General features: G+C 43.7%; 1 protein-coding gene across 1 annotated transcript; it reads left to right on the top strand.

Annotated features, from left to right (window-relative positions):
* The first annotated feature begins 494 nt into the window (after positions 1–494).
* ACO2 (aconitase 2) lies at positions 495–26,224 on the top strand. Its single transcript, XM_082241286.1, has 18 exons — positions 495–647; positions 4,571–4,713; positions 5,995–6,253; positions 7,512–7,604; positions 8,877–9,035; positions 10,072–10,222; positions 11,139–11,243; positions 13,215–13,306; positions 13,763–13,868; positions 14,418–14,575; positions 14,687–14,760; positions 15,059–15,170; positions 15,872–15,994; positions 16,468–16,623; positions 18,928–19,119; positions 21,338–21,470; positions 24,248–24,369; positions 25,747–26,224. Exons 1-18 carry the CDS (start codon positions 612–614, stop codon positions 25,882–25,884), a joined length of 2,352 nt encoding a protein of 783 aa, XP_082097412.1. The 5' UTR covers positions 495–611; the 3' UTR covers positions 25,885–26,224.
* The last annotated feature ends 345 nt before the right edge of the window (positions 26,225–26,569 follow it).

Here is a 26,569-nt window from a genome sequence, read left to right as displayed (position 1 = left end):
CGCCCTCTCGACTGACGTCATTAGCACGCCAGAGTTTGGACCCATTTTTTCAGACGGGCAGCGTAGAGTTAGACTTGAAACGCTTCACAGAGGCCTCAACTTTCGTTTGCTTTCCCTCTCTAAGGGCGGAAGTGAGAGTTGCTCATAGAAATTTGGGGAGGAATTTACGATGCTAGCGTAGCAACCCGAGGCAGAAATAAGATAATACTCCTAATGTTGCTACTTTCTTTTTGTTTCTGGGTGAACACGCTGCTCCTCCTCAGTCAGCTATGCTAAGCTAATAGACTTCCCCATTGATTTGTACAGGCAGCCTTATTTTCGGTACTATTGTAGTTGGACAGGTTATACGTATGCCCACGTAAGCCCGGAAATTTCCAATTTTTTTAAAGGTGGACTTCTCTGCATTTTCTTATCACTATGTACTATTCTTGACGAGGAAACCGGTTTCCTGTGGAGAAGTCACGCCTCCGGAAGTACTTTGTTTCCACGTGCCCGCTTCTATTTAAAAGAAGACTTGATGGGCGCGGCTTAGGCCCCGCCTACGAGGCACGTCCTTTAAAACCCCCGTGTGACGCTATCGAGCGGCGACTTCATCTTTGTCAGTGAACAAAATGGCGCCGTACTGTGTCCTAGTCAGTCGGTTACAGGTGAGTCTGGTACCCGTAGACTCGGTTATGGGCAGAGCAAGCGGTAGAAGCTGAGTGTAGCTGGCGGAGTCGGCCGTGGGGGTCGAGGCCTGCGCGCCCCTCGCTGCTCCTCGGGCTCGGCATTCCGCTTCCTCGCTGTAGGTCAATGTGTCCCCCATGCCGGTCCCGCCTGTGACTCCCTGCAAGCGAGGAGGGATGTTTGCTTGGCAGTACCATAGAAAGGCCTGGCATGCCAACCCATGTACACCAGCGAAGGCTTCGTGCTGTCTCCGGGGTGGTGTGCTGTCTGGTGGGGCCCCGCTCACGAACTCAAGGTGAGGGCAAGGTTACTGGGGTTCTGCACCGCCGCTGGCTTCCATCCACACTCGGCCTTTATAAGCGACGCATTGTACCGTTATGCATGCAGTCGTATTGATAGATGGATTTTTATAACCTGCACACGGTAGGTGGCATAGGAATTCACTTTTCAGCAATAGGCCTCTTCCCTGTGGCTTGTTTCACACAAATAGTTCCCCAAATTTTACGCTACAAATTATGCACAGAACTTCTTTTGGTTAACCTCTCAAGCCCTACAATCCTGTATACACTCTTATTTGGATGAGCCACTCAATAGGGTTTCCTTCTGAGTAAAAATGTAGAAGATTTTTCTGTAAAACCTATGCACCAAATAGTCAAGCTGTAAATGTTAGATGTATTGTTACTTTTTGAAATGTTTTTTAATACCTTTTGTTAAAAAAAAATTGGTTTGTTTCAATCAATCAAACAGCTCAGGCTTAGGCATGAGATGGACATGCATAACTTTGTTTGTATGCTGCCTTTCCGTAGTTCAAACCATGCTCAGGACAGTTTGCAACATAAAAAATACATAATTACACACATAACAAAAGTAGACACAAACAATAAATACCAAAAGTTCACAAATTAAACAATTTTAAATAATATTTAAAATAAAGATACCAAAAAAATTTGATTACACCAGCAACCCCACTCAACAAAACCCCCTAAAAAGTACCCCAGTCCAAGAGTCTGTTCAGCATCCTTAACTTTTGTAGCTGGTATCAATCAGGATCCTGCCCGCCCAGGCCAGGTGGGTAAAAGCCTGCAGGGCAGGGAGCAGGTCTTCCAGGACTCTCAGCCAAGATGGACACTGCAGACAGGATGAACTTGAAGCTAAGATGGTTGGTTTATGAAAGAGATACCATGTGCATAAGGGAATACAGTGGTACCTCGGGTTAAGTACTTACTTCGTTCTGGAGGTCTGTTCTTAACATGAAATTGTTCTTAACCTGAAGCACCACTTTAGCTAATGGGGCCTCCAGCTGCCGGTGCGCCACCGGAGCACGATTTCTGTTCTCATCCTGAAGCAAAGTTCTTAACCCGAGGTACTATTTCTGGGTTAGTGGAGTATGTAACCTGAAGCGTATGTAACCCGAGGTACCACCTTAATACTTACATTGGGGCCTTAATGGTGCTTGTTAATGGGTTCTGAAGACTCAAGAGATACTGTTGCTGATACCAGCCTGTATGATACCAGCTTTCATTTTCCCCAAGTATAAGTGGGACAAATTGATTTATTGGCACCCCTACTTCATATAGCCCTCTTCATTCTCTCTACTTGTTGAAAAGTCTGCTTGCTTGACCATAATAAAGAACGTTGCCCAATCCACATATTCAACATTCATTTTCCCTGAAACAGTATCTTCCAATATCTTCCATTGATATAGAGTCAGGTCATATTAGGGACACTGAAGATCCAGTATGCAGCATACTGAAAACAGTTATTTTCTTTACCAAAACTAGCTCCCTGCACAGTGATGTTTTGTTTCCCCCCACTCCATTTATCCCTTAGTCACTTAAATTGAGTAAGAGTGTATGGAGGGGACACACTCTGTGATTATTTCTACTCGAGGGCTTGCATGCTACTTCTGAACAGTCAGCCCTGAGCGAGGAATTTGTGCTGGATCTTCTAGCTGTTTGGTCCATCAGCTGCCAATCAAGTATAAACCCTGCTGCTGAAGGTGGTAGATCAGTAATGAGCACACTCTTATACTGTTAATGGATACAGGTGGTGACCATTTCACATGGGAGTTCAATTCCTAGAATCCATGCACATCGACGGAGCATGTATAAGCTCAAAAGAACCCATGTCTCAGTGATCGTGCATCAATTGGACATTTCTAAAATGGTTGCCGCCTGTACAGAGTTCCCTTTAAAAGTACTGGGAAGCTGCTAGAAGCTAGCTGTATTGTGACTGTATACTACACAGTCAGAACTATACCGTATATAAAAAAATTCCTTCCTGTAGCACCTTAAAGACCAACTAAGTTAGTTCTTGGTATAAGCTTTCGTGTGCATGCACACGAAAGCTTATACCAAGAACTAACTTAGTTGGTCTTTAAGGTGCTACAGGAAGGAATTTTTTTATTTTGACTATGGCAGACCAACACGGCTACCCATCTGTAACTATACCGTATATAGTCGCAGTGTGAGGGAAAGCATTTCTGTTCTGTTCTGGACAGTTCCAATTTTATTTAAGAAGCAAGATACTGTGGAGGTGGCAAGCAGAGAATAGAATTGGAAAAGTAACAGCTGTGTCAGAGTTTTGAGAGGTATATGCTAACTTCTCAGTAGAATTTTGTACTAAGATTTTTCAGGACAGATTTATGCAAGAAATTGTGAAGGTGGCTGACCATTACTTGATCAGATTTGAAACTGAAAGCTGTTTTAAGATCTGCTGACTTCTTCAGTCATACAAGGACATAAAGACAGCTTTGGCTACAATCCTAAGTACCTTTACTAGGGAGTACCATTTGACTAAATAGGATTTACTCCTGAATAAGCATTATTAAGATTGCAGTATTGTGTTTGTCAGTCTCATATTAAAAATATCTCTTAAAATTTGAAAGCTGGAAGCTTGCTCAGGGATAGTGACAGCAACTGACAATGGTGCTAAATCTTTGCTTGACAAATAAAGTTTGTCTATTGAATACATGCAGTGGTTGCCTATCTGTTATTAGTACATTAATATCTTGCATGCATGGTGCTGTTGCAATCAAAATTCTGACACTTCTTTGCTGTGAACAGTGTTTCTAGATCTCCAGTTCAATCAATTAACTTTTCCCTGAAATCATCTCCCCTCACAATTTTATAATTGTTCTGTTTTATATTTGTATGTTCATTTTCACCTCACTGTGACCCTGTAAGGTAGGTTAGTTTGCAAGAGAACTAACTAAAAGCTGGCAGCTTAGCTATATATTCTGCCTGAACATTCATGATTTCAACATGGGCTATCTATACATGCAGCAGAAGATGAGAGTAGTAGTGCTTTAAAATGGATTGTACTACTTCAGATTGGAGATGGGGATCATATTTTTTAATGCTTCCCCATGTTAGGGGTGGGAGAAACACTCCCCACAAGTAGAAAACCAGGCTATGAGTATTTCTTCTCCTGATTTACCAGTTTTTCTTTTTGCTGGGACATTTTTTGGTTTTTTTTTTGCTATTCTGCCACTTCTCTCTCCTACCTCTCTCCTATCAGCCTTTGCTGCAAACTTTGAAGTGTGGACTTCTGGCAAGGATTGGCACTGGGTTGGTCAGTGCTGTTTGGAAAACTGGAGAGGTGCTGTTAGAGTGTGCAGAGGTGTACTTACTGCAAGCTTGAGATATTTAGGGAGCGGCTTAGCATATTGGGCCTTGAAAAAAGAAATTATTCGAAGTGGTACTTCTAGTCACCTTGTAGCTGCAGGTGCTCCCAATCTCCAGAATCCCATTTGGAAGCAGCCAGTATCCTGTTGGCGGTAGCTGGTGAAAGCTGCTGGAGTTATCTTGCATTTGACATTCTGTGGCTTCCAAGTATTTCTCATTGTAAGGTCTACATTTCATTGATGGTGACAGCTAAGCACTCCCTTGTCTGTTTATTTCAGCAAGCCTTGAGTAAAGGTGTTCGGAGGTACCATGCCTCCCGTGTCCTGTGCCAGAGGGCCAAAGTGGCCATGAGTCAGTTTGAACCCAGTGAATTTGTGAACTATGAAAAGCTTGAGAAAAACATCAACATTGTCCGGAAAAGGTAAGAGTTGAGCTTGAAAAATTTCTTATTAAATGGCTGGGAGGAAAGTAGTTATTACAAAAATAATTTGTATGCAAGATCTTGTAGTGGTAGTGGAATACGGAATATTTCTGAACAGCTTTCATGTATTGAGGCTTGAATGCATGTGGTGGCAAAAAAATTATTTCAGTTTCTTTCCCCTTTTCCTTAAAACTGGTTCAGTTCAAAATATCAGAAAAGATTTAGACTTAAAGTAGTCTTAATTGCACAGGTTATTTTAAAAAGTGCTTTCTTATTTCTATTACTTCATTTTAAATGCTGCCATTTTAACTGAGCACTCAAGTGTTGATTGAACTTCTGGAATTCTGTTCTGGGGGGCATATATTTAAAAATATAAAGCTTCTAGAAATATTTTCTGTTATGGATAGTCATTTTTGCATCTTCCAAGTTTTTGGTAACCAATCTGAGTATGAAAATAATTGCATTAACTGGTTCCTCATGAGTAGTCCTGGCTGCGAAGCTTTTAGAATCAAAGCAAAAATGACCATTAAGCGCTCTCGCCTTCAGAGCTGTGAGGTAATTATCGCCATAGATCGCATAAGTAATTTCACCCTACCTGTAGCATCTAGGAAACCTAATCAATTCATGCAAGCTGTTATCATGTAACTAGTTGAGATTTTAACCCAAAATAGAAGGTGAATATGTGAGTGAAAAACTGCTTCAAAAGTCATACAAATTATATTTATTTTACAAAAGGGGAGACATCTCAAATGAGAATTAGAGAAGCTAAATAGAACAGTTAGGAGTCAGTTCTGGTATAACATTCCTGCTTTTTAAATCCTGGTTGAGCAGGCAGTTGTGGGCCACAGGATTCTCCTTTCTGTTATGCCCTGAATCTTCTGGAGCACAATTTCCCCTTGTTAGCTCTAACATTAGAGTGTATGTAGCATCAGGATCAACTATTTCTAGCCATTAGCTCCTGAAGCTCTTTCCTCTAGTGACATACTTGCGTGTAGAACCTGGCAGTGAGCCTTCACCTGTGATGGAACTGGGATAAAGTAATGGGCTACAATTGGGGTGGAGAACTTTTGGCCCTCAAGAAGTTGTTGGGACTACAACTCACATCATCTTTTACCATTGACAACACTGGCTAGGACTAATGGAATCCAACCTGTCTGGAGGACCGTAGTTTCCCTACCCTGGCGCTGCAGACAGGACCTTTATGAGTCTCATGTTAACATTATGAAAGATGTGACGTGGTTAAAATGAAGGAGCTGAAGTTCCCTGTTTCCTTCCCAACAGATTGGACCGTCCCCTTACCCTGTCAGAGAAGATTGTATATGGCCACTTAGACGATCCTGCCAAGCAGGATATTGAGAGGGGCAAGACATATCTGCGTCTGCGGCCAGACCGTGTAGCCATGCAGGATGCCACTGCCCAGATGGCCATGTTGCAGTTCATCAGCAGCGGGTTGCCCAGAGTGGCAGTGCCCTCCACCATCCACTGTGATCACCTTATTGAAGCTCAGTTGGGTGGCGAGAAAGATCTCCGAAGAGCAAAGGTCATTTATTTATATTGTGCACCAGCGTTTTATTTACTGGAAGCTTGCAGCCAAATAATTGGCTTGTTTAAATCAATATGTGAAATTTCAGAACACCCCTCTTCCTTTTTGACCTATGGGTCACAATGCTGCTTATTAGCAGTCACTGGCAGAATTCCCGTTTCAGACCTAGCAACCACTTTCCATGAGGTTGCATCTAAAATGGAAGTTGGGACTAAACGGATGTAGTGGTACAGAGCAAGAGCCTCTAAACTACCATTAAACTAATGAAAGGTAAGCCTGCTAAATACAGGGAAAACCTTCCTAGACCCCAGCAAGCCATGAGGATCCTGCATATTTTAATATTTTCCAGTCTTGCCCTTTAAAATAACTTTCCATCTTGTCACTTCTTCCTTTGAAATGTTTACCTTAGTTTCCAAAACAGTAAGACTTAGAGCAATACTGCTGTAGTAGACACTGCTGTAGTTATGATAAAGGTATCTCATGTGATTTCTTGGGTTTGAAATGTTCCAGCTCAAGAATTTTTTTGCTCGTTAAGTCAGCAAAGTAATATCTGGAGAGTAACCAAAAAGCATGGGAAAGAAGTTAATTTTTTTTTATTTGTTCTGCATTTGGACTGTTGCATGTCAGGTTGAATAATGTAACAAATGTGCCCTCTTGATTCATAGAAACAAATCACTGCAGCATTTACAGAGAAAATCATCCTTCATGCATTATAATCTTTGGCATTGTTTTTATTTTTAATTGGCTCAGTCTATTACCTTGGTGAGATCAGACACAGCATCTCATTTTGCATGTGTCTCAGAAGAATGTACATACATATATATGCGTATTCTACAGGAAGAGCATGCAGTGTTTGAAAAAGAGTCAGTTTTTATACAATTGTTTATATATGTCCTTAGCCATAACAAAAAAGAAAAGAAAACTGAATATATTTGTATGCAACTCATGCAAGCTCTACAATTAATCTCTGGATGCAGACTTTTTTTTAGAACACAACAGACAGGTTTTGGTTATTTATCCTGCCTGTCAACATATGCCTAGGAAAATTATAATTTATTGTAAATTGCAACCAGCAGATTAAATAAAGACCTGCTTGGTATCTGACTGGGATGTCATTCTCAAAATAAAATCTCTGTACAGAGTAAAATCAAGGAATTAAGGTGAGGAGTGGGGTGGGTGGCCTCTTAACTATTTGGGGTAGAAACCATACCAAGATCTTTACAGATGCACTTCATTTTTGTCTGTGTATAAACAGGACATTAATCAAGAAGTATACAACTTCCTAGCCACAGCAGCTGCCAAGTATGGAGTGGGTTTCTGGAAACCTGGATCAGGAATCATTCACCAGGTAAACTCTTTCTTCCTTAGCAGCAAGAACAGAACTTTAGTACATATGGCTTAGGAACATAGGAGGTGGACTTGCATTGTTTTAGACCGTTGGTCTGTCCGGCTCAATATTGGCCACCTTGACTGGCAGTGACTCTCCAGAGGTTCAGACAGAGGTATTTTCCTGCTCTCCCTGGAGGTGCTTAGGCATAGCCCATCCTCTCCTTCTTGAGAAATAACTCTCTGTACTTTGTGACATCCTTTGTGTGGGTGATTTTCAGTCTTTCATATGAGAAGAACTTGCAACTTCTTTTTTTTGCGGGGGGGGGCATGTGGTCCTGCAGGGTGACTAATGTGTGCCACTCTGGACAGATTTTCCAGCTGTCCATTCAAGGTCATGCTGATCAGAGTGTAATTTGATATTTTGTTTTCTAGAACACCATTGAAAGGGTGTGTGGGTTTTTTTGAGGGGGGGTGTCTCCAAAATCCAGTGTTTCTTCCCTTGTAGTCGCAAATTTAAGAGAAAGTTGACAGGTTAGAGTTGCAGAGTTGGACGCTGCACCATGTCACTTGCATGTTTTTTTCCTGCTGAAATTCATTTTTGAAAGCAGGGACTTGAGAGGGGGCAGCAACGGATTTGTGCTCTCCACAATTAAACTGTGGCATTTTCTGTGCCAGAACTCACTCACTCTTTTAATGTAACATGAGTTTTCCATGGCCTGGTAGAAAGGCCTTTAATATATCCCATTAGATTTGACCTTGAGGTTAACTGGTCACAGTATTTTTTGAGCTATTTGTATTCTTATAATTAACTCTGAATTTTTAGAGAGCCAGGAGTTCAAGGGGAAACTTAGGAGATGGAAGCTTTTAAATTCATATGATGGTGTCAGCAAGCTCCTCGTGTCCCTTACTGATGGCTTCTTTCTTCCCTACCCTGAAGAGCATGACTCATAGCCAGCCCAAACTGATTGACCCTTCTGAATCTGCTTTAGTACTAGAAAAGTTTCCAAACCAATTTGGTAGTTATTACAATAGGTACCGCTTACCAGCGGGAAGGTAAACGGCGTTCCGTGTGCTGCGCTGGCTCGCCAGATGCAGCTTTGTCACGCTGGCCACGTGACCCGGAAGTGTCTCCGGACAGCGCTGGCCCCCGGCCTATAGATGTGAGATGGGCGCACAAACCCCAGAGTCTGTCAAGACTGGCCCGCTCGGGCAGGGGTACCTTTACCTTTACCTTTACATCACCTTAGAGTCCTGCTGAGTTTGTCTACATAAATCTCTCCTTTTTTCTCAGATCATCCTGGAGAACTATTCCTATCCTGGTGTTATGCTTATTGGCACAGATTCCCATACCCCCAATGGTGGTGGCTTGGGTGCAATCTGCATTGGAGTTGGTGGAGCTGATGCAGTTGATGTCATGGCGGGAATCCCCTGGGAGCTCAAATGCCCAAAGGTGAGACAGTGGAACATATAAACGTTGACTCCATGCAGACAGTTGGGATAGGTGAACAAAAGGGTTCTTTCTAAAGGAAAAAAGGGGGGCATTTTACAATATCAAAATATGCTGGTGTAAATGTACCGTATTTTTCGCTCTATAGGACACACTGGACCATAGGATGCACTGGACCATAGGAGGGGGAGAACAGGGGGAAAAATTTTTCCCTTGTTCTCCCCCTCTAAAACAAGGTGCATTCAAGGTGCATTCACCTGAGCGTGTGGGGCTGGCGGTGGGGGGAAGCGCTGCTCAGCCTCAAAGATCCCTGAAGCCTTTGGAGCGCAGCGCCCTGCTGCCCTGCAGAGGCTTTGCGTGCAGCCACCCCCAAGCTAGAAGAGCGAGATGGACCCCTCTGGCTTGGGAACAGCCTTGCTAGCCTCTGCAGGAGAGCGGGGTGAAGGTACCCCGCTGCCCTGGAGAGGCTGTGTGTGCAGCCGTCCCCAAGCCAGAACAGGGAGATGGAGCCCTCCGTCTCGCTGTTCTGGCTTGGGAACAGCCTTGCTAGCCTCTGCAGGAGAGCGGGGTGAAGGCACCCCGTTGCCCTGGAGAGGCTTTGCGTGCAGCCGTCCCCAAGCTAGAACAGCAAGACGGAGCCCTCCGCAGCGCTCCGTCTCCCTGTTCTGCCTTCCGGCTTAGCAGCGCAGCCTGCATTCACTCTATAGGACGCACACACATTTTCCCTTAATTTTTGGAGGGGAAAAAGTGCGTCCTATAGAGCGAAAAATACGGTATATCTATTGCTTGCAAGTGGAAATTCTGAATTTCCACTCTTCCCTTTTACTTATTCTTGTAGCTTGGAAGATACGCTGATGCCACTAACTTTAGTTAAGCATACCTGAGCTTAATAGCAGATAAGGAATGTAAATCTCTGCTCCAAGAATCTCTCTTATATTTGCAATAAGGATATTAGGAAACAGCTATTTGAGAAACTGAATCTGCATACTTATTTTTGGAAGTGACTCTTTCTGCTAACTCATTTTATTTGGTTCTTCAGGTAATTGGTGTAAAACTGACAGGTTCGCTGTCTGGCTGGAGCTCTCCTAAAGATGTGATCCTGAAAGTGGCTGGCATACTTACTGTGAAAGGTGGCACAGGAGCTATTATAGAGTATCATGGGCCTGGCGTTGACTCCATCTCTTGCACAGGTAGGAAAAAAGCACCTTAGATCTAGAAAATTTTGGACCATGAAGGTTTGGGAGCTGGTGGTAATGGTCAGATCAGTGACTGAGGATGGAAAGAAATTGTTGATCCTTGGGAGTGGAATTAGAACACGACAAGCAGCCATTGGCTAAGTAGATCAGCAGTGTGATGCAGAAGAATCTGTGTATTAATCCCTAATTTAAACATTAAACATTATCGGTACAGTAGTACTATAACATAGCAGTTGTAACAATATGCTAAAGGTAAGTAAACATTTATCAGTTTCAGAATTAGACCCATAAGTAGTAGCAGTTGTCAGGACATTGCCATGTTCACCTCTGCATAGCTCCAGGAATCGATTATTTCAGATACTGTATCGCGAGCTATTGAAATATTGCGGTGTTTAGCTGTGATATATCACGATGCTGAAAACCAGATATCACCCAGCCCTAACCAGGAGTGGCAGTTTCATAGGTCTGATGGCTCCAAGTGGCTCAAGTGAGGCTTGCTTTTCTGTAAATTCATGTCATCATGCCCAAAGAGGTGCTATCTAGAACCACACAGGTGGTTGTGTTTGGTCACTACCTGGGTCCTGTACTAAAAATACATGTAAATCTATAGAATAATTTTTTTAAAAAGTTATTGGTAGTAAAATGTGACTTCTTTTCTTGGAAAAGACAGTACTGCTGCTATTAGAAGGGGAAAGGATTGCAGTACAAGTAGTGTATTAATCAAACTATCTAGTTTTTTTTAACTGCATACCAAATCTCTGCTTTTAAGAGATATTTTCTTATCTAACAAGCAGTAATATCTGGCTCTTGGCTGGTGGACTGTAACAGGTCAGTATACTGACTTGCGAATGGCTTTAATGACTTGGGTTTGAATCTCACTTGTTGTATGGATCACTTATTTCAACCACAGGAATGGCAACTATCTGCAATATGGGAGCAGAGATTGGTGCCACCACTTCGGTCTTCCCTTACAATAACCGGATGAAAACATACTTGTCCAAGACTGGCCGAGCAGGTAAGAACTTGTGGGAAGACGTCAAGGGGTCATACAAAACGGAAGGCATTTTTTCCTTTTCTTCACTGTTCTGCCTTGTGTGAAATTACGTCTTTCATTTGCGGGCTGTTTGTCTCTTATTCTAATTAAATGGATTTTAATTTCCAACATACTGCAAAGCCAAGAGGACTTCTGGGAAATACCTAAGGAAATGAAGCTGTAGAAGACATTTCATTTCATGAGTTAATGGGATAAAGCAAATCATGAATTCAAAGGGCTGCTCCCTTAAATTGTTTAACTGAACAGAGATGGTAGGCTATTGAGAATGGGATGGGGGGTGGGGAGAAGGAGAATTGAACTGCGTCATGTCGTTTAACCTGGTGCAGAGTTGCAGCTTGTGTCCTTTCCTCAGTTCCTGTTTGTTTTAGGCAAACATCAACTGGTCAGGGCTCTTGTAGAAGGTAACTTATGCTATGCAGTTAAAAGCCTCTTAAGTAAATGTAGCTAGAATGAATTAACTTTATTGTTGATTAAAACATAACTGTGCCAGTTTTATAAACCACAACTCAGAGCTACATTCTCCAACCTGATGCCCTCCGGCTGTTGGTGAACTAAATCAGTGTTTTTCAACCATTGTTCGCCGCGAGATGTTGCCTGGTGTGCTGTGGGAAAAATTGAAAAATTCAAAAGATTTTTTTTAAAAAATAATGTCACATTTTCGCCCACTAGGCAGGCGCCGGACTGTGTCCACCCTATTTTCCATCCGTCCTGGGTGGGGATCAGATCAGATGGGATCGGATGAGAGCGGACAGGCGGTCTGCTCTCATCCGATTCCCCATAGAGAGCAGCGGGGCTCTGACATCTCCCTCTCCGCACACAGTGCGGAGACGGAGCTGTCATCCGCCGGCTCAGCGGGGATCAGCGGATCGATCCCCGCTGAGCAGAGAACGGTCCGCGACGTTTTTGTTTGCCATTAAAGAAAAAAATATTAAACCATGCTTGAATGTCGGAACTGGTTACTAAAATTTTTGAATCCACCACTGATGTTAAGTGTTTGTGTTTATTTGATTTGTGTTTATTTGATTCTTATTCAAGAGAATTACTTTATATATAGTCAATATAGGCACAGAGATAAATTTTTTAACATTTTCTAATGGTGGTGTGCCTCGTGATTTTTTTCATGAAACAAGTGTGCCTTTGCCCAGAAAAGGTTGAAAAACACTGAACTAAATCTCCCACCAGTCCCAGCCAGCATGAACAATGATCAGGGATGATGGAAATTGTAGTCCAACAACATCCGGAGGGCACCAGCTTGGAAAAGTCAGGTTCAGATTATTGGAAATAAGCCATAACATATACCTGGTTTGTGTGCTTCCTCTGGCATGAGGGGAATGGAAATGTCCCCCTTTTGGGCCTGGAGGCACATTTTACAGAAGGAAAATGCTTAGAATCCCCTCCCCCCAAACAAGCGCAACATCTACAGTCCCCTAAACAGATTAAAAAAGGGGGAAACATTCTCCCAAAATAGGCAACCCTCTCCCAACCAAATAGCTCCAGAAAAGCCCACAACTTAAATTTAAAAAAGAAAATGGGAAGGACAGGAGGTCTTGTTGGCCACTGAGAGGTGTGTACAAGGGTTACAACCACATGGGGGACCTCAGATCAAACTATAGTTCCATGTTGTGGAAAAGCTCCATGAAGCTTGTTTCATTCAAGGTACCCAAAACAAGGAAATACAAATCCCAACTCAAATGATGAACCAAAATGCAAAATTGGGTACGAGCATATAAATTTCCAAATTAATATGCAATGTGTATAAATGTATATAACTTTAATCACTTTACATAAGTTTAATGTACAAAATATGGTGAATGTTTAATATCCGTCCAGTCCTGGAGAGCCCAGTCTAGGGACCTGTTCTTTACTGCTGACTGCCTTTTGGTTTATCTCCCCTTGACCTCTGCGTTCAGCTTTCTCCCTCTCTGATTTCAGCGATTGCTAGTTTGGCAGATGAATTCCAAGAGCACTTGAAGCCGGATCCTGGATGTCCTTATGACCAGTTGATTGAAATTAACCTCAACGAGGTAGGATACGCTTGCTATTTTTAAAGAAACAGTTCATGCAGGAGACCTAACAAGGGCATTTTAGATGATATATTCAAATGACATTGCTCAAGTGGTTTGACATAATTCCTTTCTAAAGTTTAGTCTATATATCAGTAGGGAATATTGACTTGGAAAGAAGACAAGTTATTGTAGCAACTTGAAATAAGGAAACTGCATATCTTGCTGACCTTTTCACTCCTAAAATCTAACCTAGACTTAAATTTTTCATATATTCTGCTCTTCCTGGTCCATTCTTCCTAGACTGAGATTTCTCAACTAAAAGTGCCTATTTAAGAACAAACATTTTAAAGTGCTTCTTGTTCATGAAAAATTCCTGTCTTGCCATTGTGTATAAAAATCATGTTCTTGCAATGTAGTGGTGATTATTCAGAACTTTCTCAACTACTTGTGACATTCCCCCCCCCTTTCTTCAAGCTGAAGCCCCTTATCAATGGGCCCTTCACTCCAGATCTGGCACACACTGTAGAAGAAGTTGGTGCTGTGGCAGAAAAGAAGGGCTGGCCAGTAGATATCAGAGTTGGTGAGTAGCAGTTTTCCCTTGCTGATGATTCTCCAGGTAGCTTTTCTCTCCACCTTGAAAACTGAGGTAACGTTACTTCAGCTGCCTCTAAGCGTGCTCTTCATAACTATCAAGCCGGTTCCTGGAAGGAATGTTCCGTCTATCAAGTATACAGGTAGCTCCAGTCTTGCATGTTGGGACTACAACAGAGTTTGAAGGTCCTCATTGGCTGTGGTCTAGAATATGCAGAACCCTCTTGCGACAAACCTGTTCTGTAAACATGAACATTCAGTATCCCACTAGGAGTCTCTATCCTTTCTTCCTTTAAGGAACATGCTTGAGCTATTTCACTCTCAGATTTAATTCCAAGGGGAAGCCGGCTGTTTTTCTCTTTAAGTGTTGCTCTAAGATACTAGAGGTTAAGCAGAGAGCCTAGCTTGGAAATCTCTGGCAAAATAAGTACTGATACGTCACACGCTTCTTTAATTTCTTTCTTTCTTTTAACAGGACTTGTGGGTGAGGTTAAAAATTTGGAGGTCTGTTACTGACTTTTCCATCTCATGTGCACAGGTCTGATTGGTAGCTGCACCAACTCTAGCTATGAGGACATGGGGCGCTCTGCCGCTGTGGCAAAGCAAGCGCTTGCTCACGGGGTGAAGTGCAAGTCTCAGTTCACCATCACACCTGGATCCGAGCAGATCCGGGCCACCATTGAGAGGGATGGCTATGTGAGTACTCTTGCGATGGCGCATTGTGGCCAGTATGTGCCTCCTGAAGAGTTAAGATGAAGATCGCCACGTAGTTTTCTATTGGCTAATTCTGTTCTTTACCTTCTTCAGTCGAAAATCCTGCGTGACGTTGGTGGAGTGGTTCTTGCCAATGCTTGCGGGCCATGCATAGGCCAGTGGGACAGGTAAGAGGGAATGCATTAAACTGATTTCCCATAAGAAACGCATCCTTTTACATTGGAAATGAAATGAATGCAGATAAAGCAAAAACTTGCAAGCAGAGATCGTTCTCCCAGATCTCAAATGAACTGGTTAGCGGGAAGAAGAGGTTTTAAATTGTTTTTCAGCACAGCTTTGGGAACGCTGGTTGCAGAGCAATACAAAACTTTGCACATGGACAGTGAACAGCTAGCTATTCATAGCTTCAGGTCTCACATTTTCTGTAGATCTTGACAAGCCTTTCTCTTTTGCTTGACTTTGCAGAAAGGATACGAAAAAGGGAGAAAAGAATACAATCGTTACCTCCTACAACAGAAATTTCACTGGTCGCAATGATGCCAACCCAGAAACACATGCTTTTGTAACTTCACCAGAGGTATAGTATGCATCAGGTTTATTCTACAAAGGGAGAGGGAGGCATCAGAAACGACCTGCTGCATTTCCTTTGGGAAAAGGATAAGTGGGCCTTTGAAAGCTCCAGAGCTCAAGTGGGGGAAGTATAAGAATTGTGGATAGCTTCCTTGTGCTTTAAAACCTAGTGGCCCACAAGTCTTTTCGAAATGAGACTACAAATACCGTATTTTTTGCTCTATAAGACTCACTTTTTTCCTCCTAAAAATTAAGGGGAAATGTGTGTGCGTCTTATGGAGCGAATGCAGGCTGCGCAGCTATTCCAGAAGCCAGAGCAGCAAGAGGGATCACTGCTTTTGGTGTGCAGTGATCCCTCTTGCTGTTCTGGCTTCTGGGATTCAGAATTTTTTTTTCTTGTTTTCCTCCTCCAAAAACTAGGTGCATCTTATGGTCTGGTGTATCTTATAGAGCGAAAAATACGGTAGTTGTTCACTTGAAATTAAGCTGAGGAGATTATGCAGTCAGGGTTGGTTTCAATCTTGAGCAGATAAGTCTTCCTTGTACCCTCACAATTCATGCTAATAGTAGGCTTTCCCTAACAAGTATTTCCTTGTGAGACCTCTGAATTATGGTAAAAAAAATTAGATTGGAATTTTTAGAGTGACAGAATAGATTGAAATTTAGGAAATGGGCTTCTCTCTCACCCATAACGGATACTTTTTTCAGATTGTAACAGCCCTATCACTCGCCGGCACCCTGAAATTTAACCCAGAGGTAGACTTCCTGACAGGTTCTGATGGAAAGAAGTTCAAACTTGAGCCACCTGATGCTGACGAGCTGCCCAAACTGGTAATCTTCCCACTTCTTGTCAAACTTGCTTCCCATCTTACATCACCAGTTGGTAGGAATATTATTAAAGGATGATGCATTGGAAACAATGTTTTTGCCTCAGTATAGCTGTTTAAATATGAAAATGCTCTTAAGGTGGTGTGTAGAATATGAGTAGTAATCCCACTGGACAGAGACCGTTGTCTTATCTGAGTGAGATAGATGTGGGAGGTGGGAGCTGGGAGCTGGCAGTCAACCGCGATGGCAGAAAAGAGTTAAAACTAGGGAAGATCACATGATTCAAGGAACACCTGAAGATGGCCGAGCAGAGAGATGACTGATGGGGGAATTCCTTGAGATACCCTTTCTTTGTGATCCTGAAATACAAAATATGTGGCCTTGTATGAATACTATTAATTTGGGTTTTTTTTCTCTTCTGGATAAGGTTGGCTTTCTCCTTACATCCCTTTGCTTTTAATAATAATTTCCTTCAGGAATTTGATCCAGGACAGGACACCTATCAGCATCCCCCCAAGGATGGCAGCAGCCAGCATGTGGACGTGAGCCCCACTAGTCAGCGCTTGCAGCTCCTTGAGCCCTTTGACAAGTGGAATGGCAAGGACCTTGAAGACATGTTAATTCTCATAAAAGTAAGGAGGGGAGGGAGCCTGGGTAGGGATGGGAACTATTAGTTGTCCACTCACAGCTGGAATTGGGAATGCCTGCTTCCAAGGGTCCAGTGTCACACACTTCAGGGATGTTCTGAGGTATTCTTGTGCCGGAGGTCTTCTCATCTGGGCAACCCGGGGAGGTCACTTCAGTGCTGCTAATGCAGCGGGTTGGCTTCACCCTGGAGGCATACACCTTTGTCTCTCGGGACAGACAGATGCCAACAATGTGTGATGCCTAAATTTCCCACCAGCGGAATCAATCTTCAGGGTAGATTTAAACAGTAGAGCTTTTATTGGAAGATTTTTTAAAGTAATTGTGTTACATATCCAAATGTTCCTGGCAACTCACAGCCCATAATATATAAGGTGTGTTCTTGAACTTTATATCACAAGCACTATGACCCCTAAGCACAGTGTTCAAGGGTAAGTTCCACTGATAATTTTCAGCTAATCTCTTGTGATTATGAGGTTTAACCGTTTGCCAATTCAGTAGCTTTTAATGGAAGATCTAGGCAAAAGTTGGGTATGGACGGGATTAAACATGGAATCTCCACATTGGCATGAAAATCAAAGAATGCCAAGAATACTAAATTGGGGAACTGGAAACCCCAAAGCTTGCAGTGGTTCTCTATATAGGTAAAGGTAAAGGTACCCCTGCCCGTACGGGCCAGTCTTGCCAGACTCTAGGGTTGTGCGCCCATCTCACTCAAGAGGCCGGGGGCCAGCGCTGTCCGGAGACACTTCCGGGTCACGTGGCCAGCGTGACATCGCTGCTCTGGCGAACCAGAGCCGCACACGGAAATGCCGTTTACCTTCCCGCATGTAAGCGGTCCCTATCTACTTGCACCCGGAGGTGCTTTTGAACTGCTAGGTTGGCAGGCGCTGGGACCGAACAACGGGAGCGCACCCCGCCGCAGGGATTCGAACCGCCGACCTTTCGATCGGCAAGCCCTAGGCGCTGAGGCTTTTACCCACAGCGCCACCTGCGTTCTCTATATAACTTATAGCAAATTGGAATAAAAAAGCATATCTCCCTTTGATCATATAGGGTTGTAGCCAGTGTTAGTTCTACTCAGAGTTGAACCATTGAAAATAATGGCCATGAATTAGGTCCCTTAATTTCAATGAGTCTGTTCCAATTAGAACTTAGTTGGATACTAGCACAGAAGGCAGCAGCCAGACTGCTGACAGGAGCAGGCTGCTTGGCAACATGTCGCTTGATGCTGAGATAGCTGCGCTGGTTACCAGTTTGCAGCCAGGCCAGGTTCAAGGTTCTTGTGTTAACCCTAAACAACTTTGCCTTCAAATACCTTAAAGGACCGTCTGGTTTCTGATGGTGACCAAGGTCTTCCGATGGGGCAATTTGGTGGTCCCACATACCCCTGAAGTTCAGCTAGCCTCTGCTGGGGACCAAACCTATAGTGCAGCACACCCTGTCCTGTGGAACCCCCTAGCAGTAGAGGTTCAGTGAGAGTCATCCTTGCTTTCAGGCATCTTCTGAAAGCTATTATTCAGGCACGCCTTTCAAATGTGAGATTCTTTGCCAAGCTGCTTGTACTGATGTGTTTTTTATTGTCACATTCTGCTCTTAAGTTGCATGCCACCTTCCAATATCTTATGAAAGTGCAGTTTTAAAATATTTAAGTAATATGATTCACAATTGCTTTAGATCTCGGGTTGGAGGTTGAATTTTGCACATTTCATAAATAACACAAAGGGTGATGAGAATCCAGGCATTGAGAGAGTTTTGCTGCAGAGTGAAGTCAGTAAGTACTACAAGCCAAAAGCTCTGCCTCACGTTTGCACCTGACTCCATCTTAGAAATTCTGCATCATTAAGGTGTTTTACTTCTAATCCTATAAACTTTAAATATGCTACTTCTTGATCCAGGATTTACGTTTGCAGGGATCAAAGCCCACCGGCAGCAGATCCAACTGCTAGACTGCTTTTACAGTACGGTTGCTGCCATGTAGCCTTATCTTGTCTCATAGGGTGGAGGGTGCCTGTTTAAGACTGAAGGATATATACAGATAGTAACTTATCAGTAAACATTCCAGAAAGTGGATGGGTTGGAACAGCCTCTTCACATTTCTGATTGGACTTCAAGCCCAGAGTTCTGTGCTTGTATATAGAGAAACAATGGGCTCCCCACCAGAAGAAAACTGTAAGGTGTTAATGTCATTCATTACATATAAAAATTTTGAAGCCCTTGAAACTGAAACATGCCTCATGTTGTCAAAATGCTCGTCCTTTATACCAGGTTTCTCTTAACTTGTATTCCAGGTGAAAGGTAAATGCACCACTGACCACATTTCAGCAGCAGGCCCCTGGCTCAAGTTCCGTGGCCACCTGGACAATATTTCAAACAACCTGCTGATTGGAGCCATAAATATTGAGAATGATAAGGCCAACACAGTGAGGAACGCATTAACCCAGGAGTTTGGACCTGTTCCTGACACAGCCCGTTACTACAAGGTGAGACTGCTCTAAGCACCACAGGGGTATGAAGGTGAATAGTTCCTAGCCACATTCTCACAAATAGCATTGCTTCCTTCTCAAAACTCATTTCTGCACTTTAAACACCATAAAGCAGGAATAAAATCTCCTCTCGACTGTCCTGCAATTGTATAAAAGCCACCATATACAGTGGTGCCCCGCAAGACGAATACCTCGCAAGATGCAAAACTCGCTAGACGAAAGGGTTTTTCGGTTTTGCGTTGCTTCGCTAGACAAATTTCCCTATGGCCTTGCTTCGCAAGACGAAAATGTCTTGCGCTTTTTTCTTAAAGCCGCTTGAAGAGGCGCAGTTGCGACGGACCGTGCTTCGCAAGACGAAAAACATCGCAAGACGAAAAGACTTGCGGAACGAATTATTTTCGTCTTGCGAGGCACCACTGTACTGTAGCTACTGTGCTTCAGGCATGATGTCCTGCAAAAAAGGCTGCTGTTCCACTTCTAGACACTAGAGGATGCTCTGGAGCCAAGGACTCCAGCCTGTTTGGTCAGAACTAAGACAGTCCTACAGTTATATCAACTGTTCTGTAAGAAGGATCCCATGAAAGGAAGGAGAGGAGTCTCAGGAATGTAAGTAATAATAAAGATTGCAGCTGGACTGTCCCCTCGACAGGACTATCTGCACTGTGATCCACGCGACGGTCACCTCCAGACTGGATTATTGTAACTCGCTCTACGTGGGGCTGCCCTTGAGACTGACCCAGAAACTCCAGCGGGTGCAGAATGCCGCGGCGAGACTCCTTACGGGGTCTTCACTGCGAGATCATATCCATCCGGTGCTGTACCAGCTGCACTGGCTCCCGGTGGAGTACAGGATCAGGTTTAAGGTGCTGGTCTTAACCTTTAAAGCCCTATACGGCCTAGGACCCTCGTACCTACGGGACCGCCTCTCCTGGTATGCCCCACAGAGAAATTTACGGTCTGCAAATAAAAACACCCTAAAGATCCCAGGCCTCAGAGAGGTTAGGCTGGCCTCAACTAGAGCCAGGGCCTTCTCGGCCGCGGCTCCAATCTGGTGGAACACTCTGTCACAAGAGACTAGGGCCCTGCGGGATCTGACATCCTTCCGCAGGGCCTGCAAGACAGAGCTGTTCCACCAGGCCTTTTGTCAGGGCGCAGCCTGACCCCCTCCTCTGGCAATCTGCACAAAATTTTGCTTGATGGTTGCCATTAATTTGATTTTAATTTGATTTAATTAATTTTATAATGAATGTTTTAGAATGTTGAACTATTTTGATTGTTGTTAGCCGCCCTGAGCCCAGCTTCGGCTGGGGAGGGCGGGATATAAATAAAATTTATTATTATTATTATTACTTGCTGCCCTGTGTGATGGCTCTATATGGCTTGTCACATGTTGGTTTTACTCATTTTGTGTGTTTTTAATGTACTGAAATTATTTGTACGCTTTATTGGAAGCATTGTACCCTGAAAAGTGGGATATTAAAATAAGAACCTGAGAAGAGTTATGCTTGGATCAGACCAGAGTCCCACCTAGTTCAGCATCCTGTTCTCAGTGGCCGCCTAAATGTGTGTCGGCAGCCTGCAAGCAAGACATGAGTGCAACAGTATTCTTTAATGAAATGTTGTTTGTTATAATGGAACTAATTAACTATAGTAGAATAAATTAACCAAACTAAATAAATGCAACATAGGGAAAGGTCTGGGTAGGAAGAGGGGTTACAAGTCCTTAGATGCCCACAGTTTTAACCACAAGAACTAAGGAAGCATGTTTAGCTCTTCCTTTCTTTCTTACGTGCAAAATAAACTTAACTCTGTCCAGTAGTTACCTATTCTGATTGCCTTCTTGTGACTTGCTGCTACAATTCATGGCCTTCAGTCTTCTTTTCCTTCAAAAGGTTACATGACATCTTCTTATTCCCTGGCGATCACTCATAGCAGAATAAGATTGTCTTCCATGAACATGGTCTTAACAGTGAGCCTGTAAGTGACTGTGGAGGCCACATGTCCTTCCACAGTGGGGACATAGGTTTCCAGGCAGGAGTTGATCATGGTGAGGGCTTGCCAAACGTGCCTTCCTCTTAGCACGTTTCTCCCTTTTGTCCTGAGTTTGAGTGTCTGATAAGCCCTGGGATAAACCTTCATTCCTGCTTTGCCACAGCAGTCTCTTTCTTTCGGAGTACTAAATGTTTTGTGTGTATTGCATCTGCTTTGTTCACAGAAAGAAGGTATTAACTGGGTAGTGGTTGGGGATGAAAACTATGGTGAAGGCTCAAGTCGGGAGCATGCAGCACTGGAACCACGACATCTTGGAGGAAGAGCCATCATTGTCAAGAGCTTTGCCAGGATTCATGGTGAGAACCCCACTTTTTATAGAGCCAACTGAAGTGATACGGAGGTTATGCGTACAGTTGGGTTTTTGTCCAAATCGAAACATTTGCTCCCTTAAGAACTTGTGGGTGCATACATGCTTAGATCCACAGCTATGCACTAGTGGTTTTCTGTAAATGTGTATCACCTCTGTTGTACTCAAGATCCTTCCACCATATATATCAAAATTTACATGTCCAAAGTGGAGAGTAATCAGCTTAGTTTTTGTGCTTGAGTTACATCAGGACAGTTCAGAGGGATTCCCTGAAGCAGAGCTGGTGCCACTGTGAACAGCCAGCTGTGGAAACCCTGGCACATGTAGTGTGGCATCTCTGTCTTTGTAGTTGCCCTAAACAAAATTTAATAGCAAAGTGGTTGGGGGAGAAAGGGGCTGTGAGGATAGGATGTACTGGACTTCTTGCTGACAAACCAGACCCATAGGATTATGTATGATTTAGCTAGATTCTTGAGTTAAATTATAAGTAGTAGCATTTTACCGCTTTTGCAGCTTATTGTAGTTTATTATTACAGTTGAAGTGCAAAATGTTGGATGCTGCAACATAGTGTGATTCTGTTTTAATCATGCTCTGAGTCATCTACTTTTTATGGAATTTGGTAACAGATTTAGACCTGTAAATGCTTATATCCAAATGGCTAATGGTACCGTCTGTGTTCACTGATCACATGTATGGAATCCAACAATATAGAAGTTAATGTTCCTATCTTCTCTCTAGTTTGTTGAACTCTCATTGCAGATAATTGTGTACACCAGGGGTGTCAAACTCAAATTCATCGGGGGCCGCATCAGCAGTTTGGTCACCCTCAAAGGGCCGGTTGTATCTGTTGGACTATGTGTCCACTCTTTATTATCATAAATTATTGTCACTGCATTCAATTATTACTGTTTTTTTTGTAATAATGTAAGTAATAACTAGCTATGAAAGCAGAAACATAGTCAGAATAATGGCAAGTAGATATTCAAATGTACAGGCTGGCTATTGCGGATATTGCAAATTCCCACAGGTTCCTCTCCTTCTCCCTGGGAGCAAAACTCCAGAAACAATAAGTGAACTAGGCAAGAATTTGCTTCCTCCTCTTGCCCCCGCACCCCAAACCAGTCCTCTTCTTGCCCCCCCACCCCACCCCCAAACCAGTCGCCTCAAGATCTCACTCTGCCTAACAGTAGGGCCAGCCCCAAACGCATCCTCGCCAGGCCCCTTTCCGCTCTTGTTTTTATTGCCAGGCTTCTGCACCTCGGGGCTTCCGAGGGAAGCAGCAGACACACAGCCTGCCCTTCTCCCTGCCTGCTGCGGAACAGCTCGGCCTCTCGGACCAAAGCAGGAACACGGAAGCCGCCTAAGCCGGGAGCAGCATCTGCTGCAACCCCTGGCAGGCGCTCCTAAGCCAATGCGCCGGCTGCTGCAGATGCCCGCCGTTTCCTTGGAGGGAGATGGAGCGCGCGCCCAGCGACCCCTCTCCTCCTCCTCGCTGCCTGCCAGCTGGGCTGGCGGCTGGGAGGGAGCGGGGGACTGCCTGCTGCAGTCACTCTGCTGCCACATGCCCCAGTCCCAGGAGGGAGAGGGGAAAAGAAGGCGCTGCTCCGGCGGAGGGATACAGCGCGCCGTATAAAAAGTGTGCTGCGCAGTCTCACACCTACAGCATTTTTGGCGAAGCCTAACCGGAGCCCAGCTTCTTCTCACCCTACCGCTCCCCTGCATTTGCTAGCTTCAGCGGCTGCGCCGGGGACTCGGTCAGGCCCGCATCCCGGAGCTCGGCTGGCGAGCTTGTGTGGCTGATCTTCGCGTTGGAGGAGGGGGCGGGCGGGCGGGCTGCGGCGCAGCTGGATCACCGACCCTCTTTGGGCACAGCTGGCCCGGATTGGTGGTCTCTCTCGCCTGCCTTCCCCCACCCCATTCGCGGCTGCCTGCGCTGCGGGGTCTGCTCGGATGTCCTAAGGGGGGGGTGGGGGTGGCGAAGGAGCCCTGACTTGCACTTTCGCTCCCGACCCTTGATCCTTCTTGCCCAACCCAAATCTTCACCCTCCAACTCAGCCACCCACGCGCCCTCTTCCCAACTCCGGGGCTTGTTGCAGTTCTCGCTTCCTCTCCGCAGCAAAAGGAAGGGAGGGGAATAAAAACCAGGGGCTGTGGCCGGTTCCTGTCTTTCAGAGAAGCCGCTTGCCCGGAACTAGAATATAAGTAGATATTCAAATGTACAAGGGCCACATGACGAGGTCTGGCAGGCCGGATTCGGCCCGCGGACCTTGTGTTTGACACCCGTGGTGTACACGTATTAAGGGAAAGAGGACCCTTTCATGATTGTTTTGTTGTAAAGAAATGGTCCCCAATTCAGGGAGTTCCTTATTCTGGTGTAAGCTCCTCAAACTATAATCCTAGGCCTTTAGATTTAAATTCCTTCTATATACTTTCTCCCTGAAAAACTGCTCATGTGTTCAGTGGCATGTTAAAGTAACAAAACTATTTCTATTGGCTGCACATTTAGAAAGCTGCAGTAGTGCATGCAAGCGGGTTAACAGTTCCAGTTGAAAATCTTAAATGATTTGCCTTTGGGATATAGAGACTTGCTTCCCTTTGTTTCTTCAGTCACATTTACTAATTTTGCTTGCTAGGATATCTGTTACTTTTTCTGTAGATGAAATATAGACTACATTGAAAAACCATTCAGTTACTTCTTGCAACAGGCTGCTAGAATGTGTCTTAAAAGTGTTCTGCTGACTGTTTAAGTCCGATGTTCTTAACAGAAACCAATCTGAAGAAGCAAGGCCTCCTGCCACTAACCTTTGCTGATCCGGCTGATTATGACAAGATCCACCCTGTGGACAAGCTCAGTATTGTGGGTCTGAAAGATTTTGCTCCTGGAAAGGTAATGGCCAGTTTCTCAGCAATAGTCCTTCCTCTCCCTGCTTTTCTGCTGCATATTTGTAGTATACAGCTGTATATATCAGGGCTATTGTTCCACTTGAGTAGATCAATTTCTAAAGAACTTCTATTTTTTAAAAAAAATGCAGTTCAGATATTCTGGGTTTCTCAGAGGTACCTGAACAAGCAATATACAGTAATATCTTCGCTAACGTCCGCCTTGTCTAGCATCCATTCCGGCGAACGTCTGTGGCAAACCCAGGAGTACCGGAACAGGTTACTTCCGGGTTTGCCGCTCATGCATGCACAGAAGCGCAAACCGCTCCACGTGCGTGCACAGACGCGGCACTTTGCCCTGCGTCCTTTTTGTCTAGCAGCTGGGGCTCCGGAACGGATCCTGGCCGCAACACAAGGTACGACTGTATTAGAAATCTAGAATCTTGGCTAGATTGAATGGATGAACTTCTTTACTTTGTACAGTATTCAAGTGCTTTTCTGTGCTTATGGTTCCAGCTTCTTCTTTTCCCATAAAATGGTGCAAATATTTTGCTGCAGATCAAAGTGTAAAATCTTGTAAAGGCAGACCTTTTTGCCCAGACTTTCTCTGACCCATAAGACTGGGCCCTTATATTACCGAATTCTGTATTTATAATGGTATGTTTGCTGTTTTGCTTTTTGTTTTATTGACACTGTTTTACTATTGTAGTTTCGTATGCCACTTAGAGATTTGAAATATCCAGTAGTTCATAAATGCTTTAAAATTATCTGGAAATTATCTGCATAATTTATTTTGGGACAGATTTTTGGGTCTTTTGCATAGAATTCTTGCATTTGAGCTCTGATCTTTACCCATAACATCTAGCTAACGTTAACTGGATACATGATCTGCAATACAGTGGTACCTTGGGTTACATACGTTACAGGTTACAGGTTACAGACTCCGCTAACCCAGAAACAGTACCTTGGGTTAAGAACTTTGCTTCAGGATGAGGACAGAAATCGTGCAGTGGCGGCACAGCAGCAGCAGGAGGCCCCCGTTAGCTAAAGTGGTGCTTCAGGTTAAGAACAGTTTCAGGTGAAGAACAGACCTCCAGAACGAATTAAGTTCTTAACCCGAGGTTCCACTGTACAGATAAGTAGGCAAGTCATGTTTTATGTAGACAGTTGTGAATTATGTTAACTAAATGGATAGTCCTTTAAAACAAAATATCTGGGTATCTCACCTCTTAGATTCAATTCGGCTTGCAAAAAAACTGGAAGAAAAATCAAATGCATTTTTTGACCAGGGTAACTGATAAATGATGCCTTTAGCTGTCTGACGGAACAAGCTGAGATGCTTAACCTAGTCCTAGACTTCTAATTTCTCTCCTTTCCTTCATAGCCCCTGAAATGCATCATTAAGCATCCTAACGGGAGCCAAGAAACAATTGTTCTGAACCACACCTTCAACGAGACTCAGATTGAGTGGTTCCAAGCTGGTAGCGCACTCAACAGAATGAAAGAGCTGCAGAAGCACTGAACCTAGACAAGTACACACATCCAGTGGACCTGATGACTGTCTCTATAAAAGTGCAATTCCACTATGATTCTTGACAATTAATGTCTGTGATCAAATGTTAACTTAGCTTCCCCTTTATTACAGTACTCACTTGCTGACATTAATAAGAGTACTCATTTTTGCATTATCAGGTTCTGGCTTCCATAGCTGCCTATGTTTGGCGCATTTCAGTTGTCCCATATTGCTTTGTATTTATATTTACTGATGATTTTTCTGCCCAATCATTTCAGTGATGGCAAAAGGATAAAACATTAGAAGATTATTGTTCTTGTGGAAAACAAAATAAAGATTGTGACTGACTTATCTAGTCTTCATTTAGTATTCCTACTAGCACTCTGCTCAGCTTTGTAGTGGATATAGGCTGTAATATGTGGTTGAGGAGTCCATCAGGCAGCATACTATAAATCCTAGAATGTGGCCTCTATGTAGAATCAAGTAGCTTTTGTGGAATCTTCATTTTAGTTAGAATTTTGTTTGTCTTAAAGGTTTCAGTAAATATCTTGATATAGAGTGCAGCACCTGTTGCACTATTGAACCAATACAGTATTAAGATTTCCCAATTGCAGGAGATTTTACTCACATTTGGCAGGAATTTCCATACCTATCCTTGTTCTACATATCTCTCTGCTCCTCTTCATGCTTTCCT

The sequence above is a fragment of the Podarcis vaucheri genome, assembly GCF_965113315.1.
Source record: "Podarcis vaucheri genome assembly, chromosome: 10".
Classification (NCBI taxonomy): Eukaryota; Metazoa; Chordata; class Lepidosauria; order Squamata; family Lacertidae; genus Podarcis; species Podarcis vaucheri.
The sequence above is the reverse complement of the archived record's forward strand: the minus strand, read 5'-3'. Positions and strand labels throughout refer to the sequence as shown.

What these genes read in the sequence shown, in the direction of transcription:
- ACO2 (XM_082241286.1), top strand. Translation starts at nt 612, where the DNA reads ATGGCGCCGTACTGTGTCCTAGTCAGTCGGTTACAG. An exon ending in GCCAGTAGATATCAGAGTTG is followed by an intron (nt 13,869 to 14,417) that starts GTGAGTAGCAGT and finishes TCATGTGCACAG; the next exon opens with GTCTGATTGGTAGCTGCACC. An exon ending in CTTTTGTAACTTCACCAGAG is followed by an intron (nt 15,171 to 15,871) that starts GTATAGTATGCA and finishes TACTTTTTTCAG; the next exon opens with ATTGTAACAGCCCTATCACT.